Genomic DNA, 19,055 nt, shown 5'->3' on the forward strand with positions numbered 1-19,055 from the left:
GGATATAAGGCAAAGGGAGGTTTTCAAAAGAGCTTTTATTTGCTAAGGAGGACCTACAAGATGCTGGAGGCTTTGCCATTGTCAAGTTAAAGTAGTTTTTCCCTTTAGGAAAGCCTTAATTTAAGACAGTTTCCTTCTGGAAGTTAGGTTATTGATAAGAATGCTTTTTTCTTGTAAATCACTAAGACATTTGTAAACTGAGGGAGACTCCTGTCTTGCTGGACTGTGATCTCTATTGTTAACCATTTGGTTTTTTTCCCCTTACCTTAGGTTTGGGGCAGCCAGGAGTCCTGAGGAATGTCATAGATCCCACCTGGGAGTGGGGGTAGGGGGTTTGCGGGGTGTCAGCTTGTGTTTTGTCCTCAGCTAGCCTTCTGCTCCCTCATCAGTAGTACAGGAGATGAGATAAATACTGCAGTGAACATGGTTGTGGTGCGGAAAAGTGAAAATCAGACCGGCCAGAGACCAAGTGACACTCGGAGAGGTAGGAGAACTCGGGTTTATTTTACACCGGCGGACTCAGATGAGCTTGTGCTCGAAATGCTGGGCCCCAGGTACAGAGGTTTTATAGGGGGGTGCAAGGGGTCAGGTTCCAAGGGCTGTGCTGACTGCTTGTAGGTGAGTTTCAATTGGGGTGGGGGACTGCTTTAGGCAGGAACAGCGGTTAGGGAGCTTGTGGCCGGAAGCCTGTTTACAGAAGCAGGAAGGGCTGGTTATTTCTTGCTCCCAGTGGGGCTTCTGGTTATCTCTTGGTCCCAGGACTGCTAGTACTTTCCATCTTCTGGGACCTGCTAGCCTGGGCCTGCTTTGGGTAATTTTCCTCTTCAGTTGTACATACATCCTATTTCTCTATAATAGATTCCTAAAAAGCAAGAGTCCTGGGCCAAAATGTATGCCAAATTAAGAATTTTAATAGATACTACCAGATTATAAGACTGAAACCATTTTACTTCTACTATCAGTGGATGAGAGCATTGCTCCTTCCTTCTCAGCTCCAGGAGTTTTACATTTTGGCTTATTATCATCATTCTTATTCTTTTTTTTTTTTTTTTAAGATTTTATTTATTTATTTGAGAGAGAGAGCACAAGCCAGGGAGAGACAGAGGGAGAAGCAGACTCCCCGCTGAGCAGGGAGCCAGACAAGGAGCTTGATCCCAGCCTCCCAGGATCATGACCTGAGCCAAAGGCAGACACTTACCTGACAGAGCCACTCAGGTGCCCCTCTTATTCTTATTCCTATTCTTGTGTGTGTGTGTGCGTGTGTGTGTGGGATAGGAGGAATGTTACATCCCAGTTATAGTTTGTGTTTTCCTAACTGCTAATATCTTTGAGCATCACCTCAAGTTAATTTGTAATTTATATTTCCTTTGAATTACCTGTTCATATCCCTTGGCTATTTATTCTCTCAGGGTTTTTGTTTTTGTTTTGTTTTGTTTTTCTTTCTTATCAATCTGTAGGCACTGTGTATACTTAGAATAACCTTTTGTTAGTTGTATATGTTACAAATGTTTTCTTTCTATTTTTTTGTGTGTTTTTTTAATGTCATGGAGACTGTTTTCTATTCATGCATTTTAAGTTTTAATAAAGTCAAATCTGTCATTTCCATGCCCCCCCCACCCCCAGTTGTGGATTCTGGTTTTCTATTTTGAATCCCCTACCTGGGATTATGCATACATTTCCCAAATATTTTCCTAATAAATTTACATTATTATTATTATTATTTTGTTTTACGTTTTATTTTTTTACAGTTTTTATTTAAGTATTGTATTTATTCATTTAAGTAAGCTCTACCCCCAACACAGGGCTCGAACTCATGACCCTGAGATCAAACGTCGCAGCTCTTCTGACTGAGCCAGCCAGGCAGCCCTTGTTTTACATTTTAATAGTTAATTCATTTTTGCTGTTTTGAGAATAGATAGGTCTAACTTGGCGACGACTGAATTTTGGGCCAAAATCCCGGATCACTGGGAGGGAGGGAACAGGTCAGAGAATTACAGCGGCAAGAAGGCATAGACTATGGGTGAGGGGGGGCGAGTGGGGGGCAGATGGCATGTTCCTCAAAGGAGGCATGGTTTTTTATTGTTGGAAATTACAGATAACGTAAAATTTACCATTTTAACCATTTTCAGGCGTACAATTTAGTAACATTAATTACATTCACAATGCAAATCTATTCAAGGATCCAGTTTTATGGGATGAGGAAAGAGTGTTCTGGAATCAGCAAAGGGAACGACAGCAACACAACAGCCGCAAAAATGCAGGCTGTCCTTTCCTCCCTCCTCTGACTTTCCAGCGTTGCGGGACCTTCGGCAGCCTCATTCTGTGAGGACTTCATTTGCTAAAAACGGTTGTAGGCGGTTAAGATAAAGGAGTGTGGGAACATTCTGCACACAGGTGACTAACATAAGGTCACGTGTTTTCAGTGCGATGGGGAGTTCAGTGAGCCCATGGGGGTATTTGCCCACAGGAGCAGTGAGAGCGTGGGCCGATCTTGGGGGCCCCGATCAGGACTGGCACGAGCGTGGGCACCGGTACCCAGGACCGGCATGAGCATTTCCTGCTGACTCAGACTGGACACTGGTGGTGCCTCACCCCAGATCGCTCTTCCTGCTCTGGGTCTGGTCAGTATGCGGGTGACGCCAGCAATGGGTTCTAAAAGAATGTTTGTATACGCCTGCGCCATTATTTATGTACAAAGAACTTTATTACACTTCTGCAATGGGAAAGGTTAGAAACGATTCAAATATCCATCAGTATTGAAATGATTAAATACATCGCCTCACCGTTTACTTTCCTTCTGTAGAAGGAGTTAGAGTTAGTGACTATAGAGTTAGTGACCTCACAACAAATTTGTAACGGATGCCAAGACTGAGGTGGTGGCCTCTGTGGGCTAGAAGGGCTGTTGTGGCCGGTGCTGGTCTTACCAGTGCGGCCCCAAAGCAGCTGTTATGTGCATGCGATCTCTCCACGGGCTGGCTAGAATGTGCTCTGTAGAGCACATCCCTGGTAAGAACTAGGAGAAGGTTTTTTGTTTGTTTTTGTTTTCCCCTTAGTTCTTTCTGGTTTTTGCTTAAGTATTCCATGCTGCAAGGCCTTGTGGACTAGTACCATCTAATTGCTGCTCACCATGATGGGTATACTGTGCTCGAACACTTTCCTGAAACCTGTTAGTTACACTGGCTCTTTGTATGGCCATATGTTATATATATGTCTTTTTAGGTAATACCTTGTCCCTACTTGAGAGGGTGGGAACATACTGGGAAGAACACCAATGCTGGAGATAATAAGACAAACCTGTATTCAAATCCTTTTTTTAATAATTACTGTGTGACTTTAGGCAAAACGCTTAACTTCTCTGAGCCTAGGTTTGCCTATCCTATAACATCATTCCATCTAAAATAGCCAATCTCCTTACTCTCCATGACATCCACTTGAAGGTTAGTTCCTTCAAAACTCTTGTCAAGTCTGTGATTCTCTTGATGTGTTACTTCTTTGAAGTTATTATTTACTTGGTTTTGAAAATGTGCATGTTCACAGCATAAAAATACAAAAGCGAGAAAGGGATGTATCTGAAAGCAGTCTGTTCCCACCTCTGATTGCTGACTCACTCAATTTTTACTCCTTCTTCGTTCCTTTCCAGATAGAACCTTCTCATACACAGCATTTACTTATATGAGCATGTGTGCGTGCACAGGCACCATATGCCCCTCGAGCTGTAGTATAGTGTACGTGCTGTTCTGAGCTTTACTTCCCCCCAGTAGACAGTATATCTTCAATCTTTTTATGTTTATCCTCATAAGAATTGCTTCTTTCTTTGTAATGGTTGGATAGAATTCTATTTTATGGATATAACAATGTATTTAGCTAGTCTTTTTTTTTTTTTTAAAGATTTGGTTTATCTACTTGAGAGAGAGCAAGAGAGCACAAGCAGGGGGAGTGGCAGAGGGAGAGGGAGAAGCAGGCTCTCCCAGGGGCCCTCATCAGACGTTTTGATCTTCTTCGCCAGTGAAGTTTTTCATCAGACATTTTGATCTTTGCTAATTAGATAGAGATGTAAAAAATATTCTCCCACTGTGGTTTTAATTTGTATTTCTCTTATTAAGAACTATAGACAGCATCTTTTCATGTGCTTAAGGGCCATTTGTATTTCCTTTTCTGTGGACTGACAGTTCATAGCCTTTATCCTTTATTTATTTATAATAATTTTTTATTATGTTATGTTTAATCACCATACAGTACATCCTTAGTTTTTGATGTAATGTTCCATGATTCATCACTTATGTATAACACCCAGTGCTCCATGCAATATGTGCCCTCCTTAATACCCATAACCGGCCTATCCCAATCCCCCACCCCCCTCCCCTCTGAAGCCCTCCGTTTGTTTCCCAGAGTCCATAGTCTCTCATGGTTCATTCCCCCTCCTCTTTACCCCCCTTCATTCTTCCCTTCCTTCTCCTAACGATCTTCCTGCTATTTCTTATGTTCCATAAATGAGTGAAACCATATGATAATTGTCTTTCTCTGCTTGACTTATTTCACTTAGCATAATCTCCTCCAGTCCCGTCCATGTTGCTGCAAATGTTGGGTAATCGTTCTTTCTGATGGCTGAGTAATATTCCATTGTATATATGGACCACATCTTCTTAATCCAGTCATCTGTTGAAGGGCATCTCGGCTCCTTCCACAATTTAGCTATTGTGGACAATGCTGCTATGAACATTGGGGTGCATATGGCCCTTCTCTTCACTACGTCTGTATCTTTGGGGTAAATACCCAGTAGTGCAATTGCTGGATCATAGGGTAGCTCAATTTTTAACTTTTTAAGGGACCTNGCCTTTGGCTCAGATCATGATCCCAGGGTCCCAGGATTGAGCCCCGAGCCCCACGTAGGGCTCCCTGCTTAGTAGGGAGTCTGCTTGTCCCTCTGCTGCTCCCCTGCCCCCTCCCCGCCAGCTCATGCACTCTCAAATAAATAAAAGTCTTTAAAAAATTTTGGATGAGTAATCTTTTCCTCAATAATTTGGAAGAAAAAAGTTCTGTATATACTAAATAGATCAGCCTTTTGAGTGTGATAAAAACTGAAAATATTTTGTCTTAGTTTGTCATTTTTCTCTTGTCTATGATGGGATTTTTTCCCTAGTTAGAAATTTGGGATTTTATCTATCAAATTTATAATTTTTTAAATAAGTTCTGGGTTTCATATCATTTGAAATCCTTCAGTCTCCATTCTAAGATCAAATTAGTTAAAGAAGAGTTACAAGACAACTGACTTCTAGTGAAATGCAGAATTACCGAAGCATCAGGAACTAACTGGAATCGGCACTGTTGTGGCAAGAAGGGTGGAAAATTGGTGCATCTGCCCATGAAACATGGAAGAGTGCAATGATTACGTGTTTGAAGGCTCATCCAGGAGGCCTTAAGAACCAACGTATGGTGGGACAGATAGCCTCTGACTCAGGAAATCACCAAGAATCCCTAGACTCAGAAACAGCCACAAGTGGAAAACATAGTTGAGAGTCTAGAACCCTGGGGTGCTCTTTAAAGATACAGAATTCTGGGAATGCCTGGGTGGCTCAGTCAGTTAAGCACCTGCCTTTGGCTCAGGTCATGATCCTTGGGTCCTAGAATCAAGTCCCGCATGGGGCTCCCTGCTCAGTGGGGAGCCTGCTTCTCCTCTCCCTCTGCTGTTCCCCTTGCTTGTGCTCTCTCTGCCAGATAAATAAGTAAATAAATAAAATCTTTTAAAAAATAAATATACAAAATTCTTTTTTTTTTAAAGATTTTATTTATTTATGTGACAGAGAGACAGACAGCGAGAGAGGGAACACAGCAGGGGAGAGAGAGAGGAAGAAGCAGGCTCCCAGCCGGGGAGCCCGATGTGGGACTCAATCCCGGAATGCCGGGATCACGCCCTGAGCCGAAGGCAGACGCTTAACGACTGAGCTACCCAGGCGCCCCTAAATATACAAAATTCTGGATAGAATTTTACCTATGAATAATAGCTTTTCTTGAGAGTATAAAAACTCAGTGATGAGAGTTGTAGAATATTAGAGAAAGACTTCATTCTATGGTCTTGAAATTCTGGCTGAAGCTAGAGCTGAGAATAGTAGGGGACAAGAAGTGCTATATTCTAAAGGGAGTCCTTAGACACGCCCCATAGGATTTTCCAAACTGGTTTAGGGACAGTTACCAACAGCTCATTAGGGGAAATTAAACACTGCTTATGATATAGTTTTGAAATATAGGTGAGGTTCAGTGGGGTAGAGTCTGGAGCTAATGACCAAGAAAGAATTCTTGAGACATCGTTGGTGTAAAATAGTGGTTTATTAAAGCACGGGGACAGGACCCGTGGGCAGAAAGAGCTGCTGCACTAGCGTTGTGAGAGGTGACTGATTATATACTATGGGGTTGGGGGCGGTAAGGAAAAAGGGAGGTTTCGAGAAAGAACTTTCATTGGTTAAAGAAGACTCACAGGATACCCGAGGCCTTGCCATTGTCAAGTTAAGATTGTTTACCCTTCTAGTAAGGCATTAGCAGTAAGACAGTTGGGAGCTTCCTGGAGGAACACTACACTCGGCCCACTTCAAGTATCTGTCCACTTCAAGTATCTGTCCGATGGGCTGCAGGTTATAAGGACATTTAATTGTATTTACATTCCCTTTTGGAAGCTGGACCATTGATAGAAATGCTTTGTTCCTGTAGATTGCTAAGGCATTTGTAAACTCAGGGAGACTCAGGTCTTGCAGGATTGTGATCTCTATTTGTTAACTATTTGTTTTTCCTCAGCTTTAGGGCAGCCAGGAGTGCCTGAGGAATGTCACATATATCCCATGGGTAGGGGGTTGTGGGGTGTCAGCTTCTGCTTTGTCTTCCGCTTGCCTTCTGTTCCCTCATCAATTACAGGCAAGTTCTTTGCAGGAATTTGTAGATGAAGAGATGGCAGGGGTATTTTGCCTCCCACCCGTAAGCCAAGTGAGAGGAAAAACTAGAGGGCAGCTGGGACGGAGTGGGTGCTGCTTCCTGGAGGCGAGAACAGAGTCTAACTCCCCGCGTCTGTGTTGCTCAGTCATGGAAACTTATAGTTTGGGGCTGCCTGGGGAACAAGAGAGTGCTTGAAAGAACTTGACCCAAGTTTGCTAGCATGGGAAGGGGGGGCATAGAAACTTTTATCTGAATGCTGCGTAGAGAGGTCTGATGGTTGTAGAAAAACTTGTGGAAATCGCCCCTAAAGATGAGGTAAGGAGGAAGAGCTGCAGGGAAAGCAAGCTGCAGTTTCGAGGTTTGTTGCCTGGGTACATGAGCTCCCCTGAGCCAATGGGATTTGAGTCACCTACAAACGGCTTTATCTAAGAGGACTTCCTGCCAGGCAAAGGGACCCCGGAAGGAAGAAGTCCTGTGGAATGTTTCACCGCAAATTGAGAGTTAAGGTAAAGCTGTAAGAGGCCTTCTAGAGAGCTTATCACCTGTAGCAGGGAATGATGCAGGGCAGGAGCTCTTCAAGGGTATATCTGAAGTGCCCCATGAAAGATAACTAGTATCTCGGCATTGTATCCGGCCCAGCAAGAGAAGCAGATACAGTAGGAGATAGACATTAAGATATTTATTGCAAGGAATTGGTTTGTGCAATCGTGGAGCTGACTTGACAAGTCCAAAATCCATGGGGAAGGCTGTCGGGAAAGGCGGGCTAGAACTCCCCAGCGGGGCTGAGGCTGCTGTCCGCCGGGGCTAGTTCCTCATCAGAGAAGCGCCAACTCTGCTCTTAAGGTCTTTGAACTGATTGAATCAAGCCCACCAGGATTATCTATGATAATCTCTTACTCAAAGTCAATTGGTTATAGACTTTAATTACCTCTCTAAAATACCCTCATAGCAGCATCTAGATTAGTGTTTTGATTACATGAATCAGAGAAGGACAAGCGTATAGGACTGGTGCTTAGCCAGGCTGACACATCAAATAACCATTACAGGTATCTTCTACCCAGAATGATGGCCTGATAACAACAGGACCAACGAGAAGGTCTTTGCTCTTTTCTTCCAATCTCTGAGGCTGGAGGGCTGCCTCACCTCCATAGTGCTGGTCTGCGAAAACAAGGATCAGAACGGAGAGAAATGCAGGTGAAATTTTTGAGTTGGTTGTTAAGATTGACATTTAGATTTAGATTGGATTAAACTTTTCAGGTATCAGTTGTGTACACAGAAATAGAGGATTGGCAAAGCAGTCTTCTTTGATCTCTGCACATGTATAATATTATGTGTTTTTTTTAAAACATTAAAACAATTTTTTTCCTATCCCACCACCTTTTCCTCTGTTTCTCCACTTTAAAAAGTGATGTGTAATCATCTCATTACACAAGGGGCAATTAAACTGTCTTGCGGTCAGAGCCAGAGCCAGCGGAAGGCAGTGATGACTAGAATTGCTAAAGCACTCAGCCCGAGGTCATTTTGGAGGACGCTGAATTAAAGATACCCCTTCGGGGCTTGTTTTTGGTGGCCAGTCAAGTGTAGACTATTTTCAATCACTAGTGGAAAGAATGTTTTCTTATGTTGATTGTAGAAATATTCATACATTATTTTTTCCTTACTCAGATATGAACAGTTTATTTGTGGCCAGGCATTCCCTTTGTCAACGTAGGTTTTCAAGATAGAGATCTAGGATCGTTCTATTAGCAAGGCTGCCTGTACACTGTATTCAGGTTACTGCCAGTTCTGAACACTAGCCCGAGAATGATAGCCAGTGAGTAAGAAGGAAGAATGATAACATTCAGTAGCAAGGAAACTGGAAATTTCATGAGTAGAAGGTTCCATAATGAAAAAAGAACAAAAGAGGATGAAACAGAGACACGTCATATTCTTAATAAAGGTGACATTGGATTGTAGGAAATTACATTTTCAGTAAGGCAGGAGAAAAAGGAGAAGGGTGGTAGAATAAAGTGCTTCATAAGGCCATACATAATTTTAGTATATGGCACAAAATCCTCAGAGTCACAGACACAGTGCTAACTCCCCAGGCCTTTTCTGTCGTTGCAGTGCTTAGAGGGAATTTTGTAGCATTGAATGTGTGTGTTAGAAAAAAAGAGACTTCTGAAATCAGTAATATATGCTTCCACCTTAGGAAAATTGAAAAAGAAAAGCAAGTTAAATCCAAAGTAAGTAGAAGAAAGGAAATCATAAAAATTAGAGCAGAAATAAATGAAATTAGAAACAAGAAATCAACAGAAAAAAATCAAAATATCAATAAAATTGATAAATTTCTAAACAGGTTAATCAAGAAAAAGAAGTAGACACAAATTACTAACATCAGAAATGAAAGAGGCAACATTACAACTGATTTTATGGGAACTAGAAAGATGATTAAAGGAATACTATGAACAACTTCATGCCCATAAATTTAATAACTTACATGAAATGGACTAATTCTTTGAAAGATGCAATCTACCGAACTTCTCATATGAAGAGATTGATCATCTGAATAGGCCTCTATCCATTAAAGAATTTGAACCAGAAATTAATAACCTCCCAAAACAGAAAGCACGAAGACCATATGGTTTCACTGGTGAATCCTAGCCAACATTTGTATAATTCTCTACACTCTCTTCCAGGAAATAGAAACAGAAGGAACACTTCGAACCTATTCTATGAGGCCAGCATTACCCTAATGCCAAAACCAGAGAAGCACATTACAAATCTTTGTCAGAGTCCGATCCCTGCGATGACAAGGCGGCAGCAGAGTACAGGATCTAGGACAGTCGTGTAGGCTACAGACAGGTGATGGCAGTCCAGGGGGAGGCAACACCTTCATCCTGCGTTAGTTCCCCAGGATATCTGAGATAAATTTCTTTTCTTTTTTTTTTTTAGATTTTATTTATTTATTAGAGAGAGAGAGACAGCCAGCAAGAGAGGGAACACAGGCAGGGAGAGTGGGAGAGGAAGAAGCAGGCTCCCAGCAGAGGAGCCTGATGTGGGGCTCGATCCCAGGACCCCGGGATCACGCCCTGAGCCAAAGGCAGACGCTTAACGACTGAGCCACCCAGGCGCCCCCTGAGATTAATTTCTTGTAGTCCAATGGGGCTAAGACTTAAAGTCACATTTCACTTATAGAAAACAAAGAAATGTAATCTTTCTTGTAGAATACACTGATTGTAAGAATGGCCCCCTCCCCATCACCCAGCTCTTTCCTGCACTGTGAACGTAATTCTGCCCACAGATAAGGACTGTTTGTTCTAGGTACCTTAGTTTGGTATCTTCTTATTTTAAGTTTCCATAAGCATTTATTCCTCTTTTTCTCTCTTCCTTATGCCTAAGTTTTTAAAAATTTTTACATGTTTTTTAAATAATTAATGAAGAAACAGTACTCACTTTTTAAACTTTGCTGCCACCCTGTGGCTAATTGTCATTACTGTACATGAGAAGCGGGCATCACAACGCGCTTCTGCTAAGCCATCGGAAGAGGGACAAGTGTACAGGAAGCACATTAAAGAAAAAAAAATTATAGGGGTGCCTGGGTGGTGCAGTCGTTAAGTGTCTGCCTTTGGCTCAGGGCGTGATCCCGGCGTTGTGGGATCGAGCCCCACATCAGGCTCCTCTGCTAGGAGCCTGCTTCTTCCTCTCCCACTCCCCCTGCTTGTGTTCCCTTTCTTGCTGGCTGTCTCTGTCAAATAAATAAATAAAATCTTAAAAAAAAAAATTACAGAACATCCAAGATGGTCTTTCACCAGAATGCTCAGGATTTTAGCCATGAATCTCATAGATGCTATCTCTGTCTCTTATAGTATTTGTCCTTTAAAATCCTGTTAGTCTCAGTCTAACCTTATTTTAGTAGTCCCCCATTCCTCATCCTATAACCAAGATGCATAATTACTCTGGGAACACATGAATTGTTGATCTTGATTTGCCACTTAGTGTCAGTTGTGGCTTTTAATGAGTCCAGGGAAAAAAATTGCATAGGAAGCTAAACCTATCTACAGTAGGCCTGTGTCTTAAATTTTTTTGTAGACTTTCATTTTGGTCTAGAACTCGTCATGTTGGTGCACAACATTCTGGCTTTCCCTAAATTGTAAGAATTAAGGAATACAGTTTTAAGAAGTAGAATATTCTTACAGCCTATTTTCCAAGCACATTTTTCATGAGAAATAAGTACTATTGTAATAATCTCCTTGCCACCTAGACCCTTTCTGCACTTGTTATTAAACCAAATCTGATCATGCCACTAACCTGTTTTTAAAAGATTCCACTGGCTTCCTAGTATAGGATAAAATGCAGACATCTATGAAGATGCTTGATGAATCAGTCTCACCTGATCTATGTAAGCTTCCATTGTTTTTTTTAAAAAGATTGTATTTATTTGAGAGAGAGAACGAGAGCATAAGCAAGGATGGGGGAAGGGCGGAGGGAGAGGGAGAAGCAGGCTTCCCACTGAGCAGGGAGCCTGATGTGGGGGACTCCATCCCAGGACCCCGGGATCATGACCCGAGCCAAAGGCAGACACTTAACCGACTGAGCCACCCAGGCTACGCTGTGGCTTTAGCCTTTATCGCTCCCCAAAACACTGTCTCACCTTTTCAACATTCAACCTGGTCTGACTCTCCTAACGCAGACTAAAATTGAAAGCTGCTCCCACTTCCAGTCCTCGGTCTTATATTTCTTTCACTGCAATTAGAGAAAAATATCAGAGCATCAAGGGTCCAATGAAGGATTTTCCTGTTTCTTCCTCACCAGATATAATGATAATAGTACTTGGTTATTGACTTGCAATGCTTCTAACTCATTGCATGAAGTTGGGATTCTCCATTGTGACCATTTCTGAGAGGAGCTCCACAAACCTGGGCTCTAAGCTCCTGTAGCTCTTTCGCGATTGAGGCATATAACAGAGGGATAGCATGTGCCCTGTCTGAGTGCCTGTGGGCATGGCCAGGTGCAGTCTGAGGGTAGAGGTTCTCTGACCCTTTTATTGTGATCATTTAGAGAAGGAATCTTGGATCCCATGATATCATCCAATCATAAATCTGTTAGCTCTTTTGGAATACTGAAGGGCCCTTTTCTTTCTGTACTCTAGGAAGGAAATAAGCCAACATAATCTTCAAATAAAGAGGCTTTAAGCAAGAGATTTTGTAGATGTTACCTTTCCTCCTTCCCCAGTGTAGTTTGACTTTTGGGGAAGGCCTATTCCAGTGTCAGCAGCACTGGCCAGAGTCTGCCCGTTCCATATGGTTCCCGCAAGAAAGGGACAATTGCTACCTGGTGATGCCCAAAGGTCTCAGAGGTGAACTTGCCTGAGGGTCTCCCCGGAATCCCTAACTTCTGCCTTTCCTGCTTTCTCTGTCCCATTTTTCTCACCTGTTCTCTGCTCTCACATACATTGTTCTTTCTTAAATACATCTGTCTTTCTGCATCCAGCCTCTCACCACCATCTAAAATCTCCAAAGCAGACATGACCTTTCCTTTCCACAGCTAAGTAACAGAGGGAAGTGGTTAAGGTATAGAGTCTGACGCTAGAATGCCCGGCTTCAAATTTTGCCCCCTCGTCTGTTGGACCTTGGGAAGCTTTGTAATTTCTCTTTACCTCTGTCTCCTCATTTAAAAAATGGTATTAACCATACTAGGTACATCAGAGAGTGATTGTGAGAATGGAATTACATAACACACAAAATGCTGAGAAAAGTGCCTAGCAGATAGTAGACAGTACTGGCTTTTAAAAAAATTAAGTTAACCCTATATCTATTTTTTTGCTTCTGCACTTTCTTATCTCCTCAGAACCTTGCTACTATACTTATTACTTCTTAAATAACATCAGATTCTCTCTTATGCATGAAATTAATATCCAGGTTAGTTTATCCAAAGTCATGCAGATGGTTATTGGCAGATTTTAAACTAGAAGTCAAGTCAACTAATTTCTAATTCAGTGAAATTGTCATAATACTTTTCTGTCTGCCGCCTTAACATAACGTATTAATTAATTAACTCTCAGCATTCTGAAATATGGAATTGCCATCTAATCAGGTTAGTCGTGCTACCTGGCATAAAGTCCACTCTATGCGTGTTTAAAAAGTGCTTCCACCCAGATATACTTTATACCCTTCTTGTCACTAATCTACCCATCAACAAGTTTGGGGGGAGGTAAAGTTTCTCAAATTGCTATTAGATTACTTTGAATATTCTGAGGTTTGTAGAATAAAGTGATCTTGGAGTAAATTCGCGTTGAATGAAGAAGGAATCAATGATAGATATTCTGTACAAATATACATTTGGTTACCAAGCTTGTTTAGCTGCACATTTCAGAGACAAAACATTTTTTTAGAATCCTGTTTCTGGGGACTTCAGCAAAGCCCTGTTTATGGATATGGGTCTCAAGTATTTCGTTGCTCAGTGTCTTTGGAGAGAAGGGAAAGAAGCAGCATGGTTTAGTACTTGCCAAAGAGTGAATATAATTTTTTTTTTAATCGAAGTATAATATCCTATTGAAGCGGGAGGGAGAACAAGGTTCTTGTCTCACGGAGTTGAAGAACGAATCTCGAGGACAAAGGAGAGTGAGTAAAGCAATAGTTATTATTAAGTGAGGATACAGAAAAAGCTCTCAGGAGTGAGAGAGGTCCGGACAGGGTTGCCACCGGGGGGCTTCTAGGGTTGGTCTTTTATTGAAAGCTAACCAGGGAGCTTAAATCCTTTTAACATCCTATTGATAGCACCATTGAACAAGGATTAGTGATAACACCTTCAATGGCTCACTTCCTTTTTAGGGTCCCGAAATTTTTTGTTGGTCACAAGTAGCTGTTATAACAAGACCCCACCTCTGACACCTAGGACGGGATGTTCCCTTATCTCTGGTTTCCTTTCACCTCCACATTTTTGGAATTTTTGTGAGCCTGATCCCATGGCCCCCTACCTATTTCTCCCTCCCTGGCCCTGCCTGTCCCTTACTCACTAGTGGTTTGAGGAGTACATCATAGTGATTTGATATTTTTATATATTATGAAACTGTCTCCACAGTAAGTCTAGTTACCATCTATCACCACACAAAGTTGTTATAATACTATTAACCGTATCCCCTATGCTGTACATTGTATTCTCATGACTTAATTATTTTGTAACTGCAAGTTTATACCTCTTAATCCCTTCACCTATTTCACCTGCCCCATCACCCCCAACATCTCACTCTGGTAACCTGCAGTTTGTTTCCTGTATGGATCTATGAGTCTGTTTTTGGTTTGTTTTGCTTATTCACTTATTTTATTTTTTTAGATTCCACATGTAAGTGAAATCATACAGTATTTGTCTTTCTCTGGCTGACTCATTTTACTTAACATCATACCTTCTAGGTCCATCCCTGTTGTCACTATGTGTATATAGTTCTTCACATTCTTACCAACACTTGTTATTTTATTTTATTTTTTGTTACTAGCCAATGTCACATGCATGAGGTGATATCTCATGGTGGTTTTCATTTGTATTTTCCTGATGACGAGTGATGTTTAGCATCTTTACCTGTGTCCATGTGTCTATTGGCCATCTGTCTGTCTTCTTTGGAAAAATATCTGTTCAAATTCTCTGCCTATTTTTTAAATTGGGTTCTTTTGTTTTGTTTTTGATATTAAATTGTGTAAGTTTTTTTTTTTTAAGATTTTTATTCATTTATTTGACAGAGAGAGAGACAGCCAGTGAGAGAGGGAACACAAGCAGGGGGAGTGGGAGAGGAAGAAGCAGGCTTACCAGCAGAGTAAGGAGCCTGATGCAGGGCTTGATCCCAGGACCCCGGGATCACGCTCGAAGCCAAAGGCAGATGCTTAACGACTGGGCCACCCAGTCACCCCCTAAATTGTGTAAGTTTTTAAAATATATTTTGGGTATTAACCCCTTATCAAATGGATGATTTGCAAATATCTATAATATAGGAAATATAGAAGTCCTTTTCAGTAGGTTGCTTTTTCATTGTGTTAATAGTTTGCTGTGCCAGAGCTTTTTAGTTTGATGTTTATTTTATTCGTTTATTTTAGCTTTTGTTGCCCTGACCTGAGGAGACTGGTTCAAAAATATATTAGTAACATTGATGTCAAAGAGTCTATGTTTTCCTCTAGGAGGTTTATGGTTTCATGGATTATATCCAAGCCTTTAATCCATTTCATTTTTTTAAAAATATTTTATTTATTTGAGAGAGAGAGAGAGAGCACAAGCAGGTGGAGGGGCAGAGGGAGAGGGAGAAGCAGACTCCCCACTGAGCAGGGAGCCCAAAGCAGGGCCCGATATTAGGACCTTAAGATCATGACCTGAGCCGAAGGCAGACGCTTAACCAACTGAGCCACCCAGGCACCCCTCTTTAATCCATTTCAATTTATTCTTGTGTATGGTGTCAGATAGTAATCCAGTGTCCTTCTTCTGCATGTAGCTATCTCGTTTTCCCAATACCATTTATTGAAGACACTGTCTTTTCCCCATTGTATGTTCTTGCCTCCTTTGTCATAGATGAACTGACATGCATTTATGCATGGGTTTATTTCTGGGCTCTCTGTTCTATTCCAGTGATCCCCTGTTTTCATGCCAGTACCACACTGTTTTGATTACTCTAGCTTGTAGTATAATTGAAATCAGATAGTGTGATACCTCCAGCTTTGTTCTTCTTTCTCCAGATTCATGCTTTTTCACGCTTCAGTACAAATTTGAGAATTCTTCGTTCTGGTTCTGTGAAAAGTGCCATTGGTGTTTTGATGGGGATTGCATTAGATTCTGTAGATTGCTTTGGATAGTATAGACATTTTAACAATATTAATTCTTCCAATCTATGAGCACAATATATCTATTTATTTGTGTCCTCTTCAGTGTCTTTCATCAATATCTTAGAGTTTTCAGTGTGCAGTTCTTTCTTATCCTTGGTTAAATTTATTCCTAGGTATTTTATTCTTTTTGTTGCAGTTGTAAGTGGGATTGTTTTCTTAGTTTCTCTTTCTGATAGCTTGCTATTAGTGTATAGAAATGCAACCAATTTCTGTTTGTTAACTTTGTATCTTTTAACTTCACTGAATTTATTTATTTGTTCTAATATTTTTTTCCCATGGAATCTTTAGGTTTTCTATCATGACATGACAGTATCATGTCATCTGCAAATAGTGACAGTTTTACTTCTTCTTTACCAATTTGGATGCCTTTTATTTCTATTTTCTTGTCTGATTGCTGTTGCTAGACTTATAGTACTACGTAGAATAAAGGTGGCAAGAGTGGGCATACTTGTCTTGTTCCTGATGTTAGAAGAAAAGCTTTCAGCTTTTCACCATTTAGTATGATGTTATCTGTGGGTTTCTCACATATTGCCTTTGTTATGGAGAGTATGTTCTGTCTATACCTGCTTTGTTGAGATTTTTTTATTATAAATGTATGCTGAATTTTGTCAAATGCTTTTTCTGCATCTATTGAGATAATCATATGATTTTTATCCTTTATTAATATTGTATATCACATTGATTTGTGTGTATTGAACCATCCTTGTATCCCTGGAGTAAATCCCACTTGATTATGGTGTATGACCCTTTTAGCATATTACTGAATCTGGTCTGCTAATATTTTGTTGAGGAGTTTTACATTTATATTTATTAGGGATATTGGCCTGTAATTTTCCCTTTTTGTGTGTGTGTGTGTGTGTTTTTTTTTTTTTTTGTCTGTTTTTGGTATAAGGGTATACGTTGAGGCAAATGAAAATGGAAACACAACTTTCCAAAATCTGTGGGACACAGCAAAAGGAGTTCTAAGAGGGAAGTTCACAGCTATACAGGCCTATCTCAAGAAACAAGAAAAGATCCAAATAAATAATTTACCTTTACACCTGAAGGAACTAGTAAGAGAAGAAAATAAACAAAGCCCAAAATTTGTAGAAGGAAGAAATAATAAAGATCAGACAGAAAGAAATTAAATAAAGACTTGAAAAGAAAAGAAAAGAAAAGAAAAAATCAGTGAAACCAAAAGCTTGTTCTTTAAAAAGGTAAATGAAATCGATAAACCACTAGCCAGACCCATCAAGAAAAAAAAAGAGAGGGCCCAAATAAATAAAATCAGAAATTATTATTTTTTATTTTTTTAAATACTTAAATATTTTTTAAAAGATTTTATTTATTTATTTGTTAGAGAGAGAGAAAGAGAGAGCGCACAAGCAGGGAGAACAGCAGGCAGAGGTAGAAGCAGGCTCCCCACTGAGCAGGGAGCCCCACGTGGGACTGGATCCCAGGACCCTGGGATCATGACCTGAGCTGAAGGCAGTTGCTTAACTGACTGAGCCACCCAGGCATCCCTAAAATCAGAAATTAAAAAGAAGTTACAACTGACACCATGGAAATACAAAGGATCATAAGACACTATTACAAACAGTTACATGCCAATAAATTGGAAAACCTAGAATAAATGGATAAATTCCTAGAAATATACAACCTTCCTTGACTGCACATGAAGAAAGAGAAAATCTGAATAGACCAATTATAAGTAATGACATTGAATCAGTGATTTAAAAACTCTCCCAAAAAAAGATCCAGGACTAGATGGCTTCATCCGTGAGTTCTACCAAACATTTAAAGAAGAGTTAGTACCTATTCTTGAATATAACTTTAATTGGATTTGAACAATAGGGCTTGCTAAAGGAAACCAAACTGGCTGTGGCTAAGAATGGGATTCATCAGATATGCACCTATAATAAACATATTCTCTGCTGATAAAGGAATTAGAGAAGTTTTCCAGAGAGCTAGTGCTTCTCTCCTAAGATGTATATTTCTGTGTTACCACGTAGTTTGAGGAGTCTGAGATCAACTAAAAATGATGTAAATTATTTTGTATTTAAGAGGACTGGCCCTGAGAGCAAAATGAAGGCTTGAGACATGGAGTGCAAACTCCTTACCTGTGTTGCAGAGGGCACCGTATTCAGCAAAAGCTGCTTTATCTGAAAGACACAATGGAAGAAAAGCCCAAGAAAGGGAGCTTCAGTGGGACAGGTTTCATGGAGAGATTTTGATGTATATTAGGACTGCAGACTTCACTGAATCAGGAAACATATCGTTGTGGAAATAACTATCTGGGGCAATAGACAAAAGTGGTTGAGGAATTTCCACTCTTGATAACATTGACATAATCCCATTTTCTGGGGGAAGAATAAAAGCCTGCTTGTACTACAGCTGTTCAAGCAAAGTACAGGAGGGATAACTGTGGTTATGCATCCTTTTGTTTTTCTTCTGATATTTGATTCTTTTTTCCTTCATAGTATTATACTTTCCTCCTAGTCAGAAATACTCGGCATGTTCTCCGCTAATCAGCATAAAACACACCTTTTATTTTTCCACTCAAATTTTACTTTCATTGTTTGCGTTTCAGGGACCACTCAGGCTATAGTTCTCACCCGTCTCAAATGTCCCACGAAAATTATTTGTGTAATTCTCTAGATTTTTATTTATTGTTTTGCATTTTCATGTTATCTTTTTTTAAGATTTTATTTATTTATTTGAAAGAGAGAGAGAGAGCATGAGTGGGGTGAAGGGCAGAGGGAGAAGCAGGCTCCCCACAGAGCAGGGAGCCCAATGTGGGATTCGATCCCAGGACTGTGGGATCATGACCTGAGCCGAAGGCAGATGCTTAACCAACTGAGCCACCCAGGCGCCCTTACGTTATTTTTTGAAGGTGATTTATAGATCTCTTTATCTGTAAACACTTCTTTGTAAGACTCTTAGTACCTTGCAAAATTTTGCATGATTGACAGGCTTACGTTGTAGGTAGTATTTGTGGTAGTTTTCTAAGGCTAGGTAGCAGGAATAAGTTATGGGTGACAGAATAAGTTGAAAACAGGGCTTACAAACGTCTAACACAATCCAATTTCTTTATTATGGATTGCATTTATTTAGGGCTCTTAGTCCTCTTTACTCACTGTCTCTATTATCTAACTCTTAAAATATTAGCTACTGAAGTACATTTTTTACTTCAATCGTGGTATCCCTAGTTTTATTATTCCAGAGTAAAAATACGAACTTGGTCTGGTCTAATATGACTTAGGGAAATCTTGAGGACAAATTCATAAGATGTGAACTCAACTACTTTCTCAA

The 19,055-nt window shown here is 40.5% G+C and overlaps 1 protein-coding gene across 3 annotated transcripts in view; it reads left to right on the forward strand.

The window, feature by feature from the left end:
• KLRG1 (killer cell lectin like receptor G1) overlaps positions 1 to 19,055 on the forward strand; it is a 75,267-nt gene that overhangs the window by 40,338 nt on the left and 15,874 nt on the right. For 2 of the 3 annotated variants that reach the window (XM_034645621.1, XM_034645617.1), the window contains exon 7: positions 7,968 to 8,115. The exons of the other annotated variant lie outside the window; for it this stretch is intronic. In XM_034645621.1, coding sequence (XP_034501512.1) covers positions 7,968 to 8,045 — 78 coding nt within the window. In that variant the 3' untranslated portion in view covers positions 8,046 to 8,115. Of the gene's footprint in view, positions 1 to 7,967; positions 8,116 to 19,055 lie in introns of those variants that run through there. 3 annotated transcript variants of the gene reach the window in all.

The sequence above is a fragment of the Ailuropoda melanoleuca genome, chromosome 16 (genome assembly GCF_002007445.2).
Source record: "Ailuropoda melanoleuca isolate Jingjing chromosome 16, ASM200744v2, whole genome shotgun sequence".
Lineage (NCBI taxonomy): Eukaryota > Metazoa > Chordata > Mammalia > Carnivora > Ursidae > Ailuropoda > Ailuropoda melanoleuca.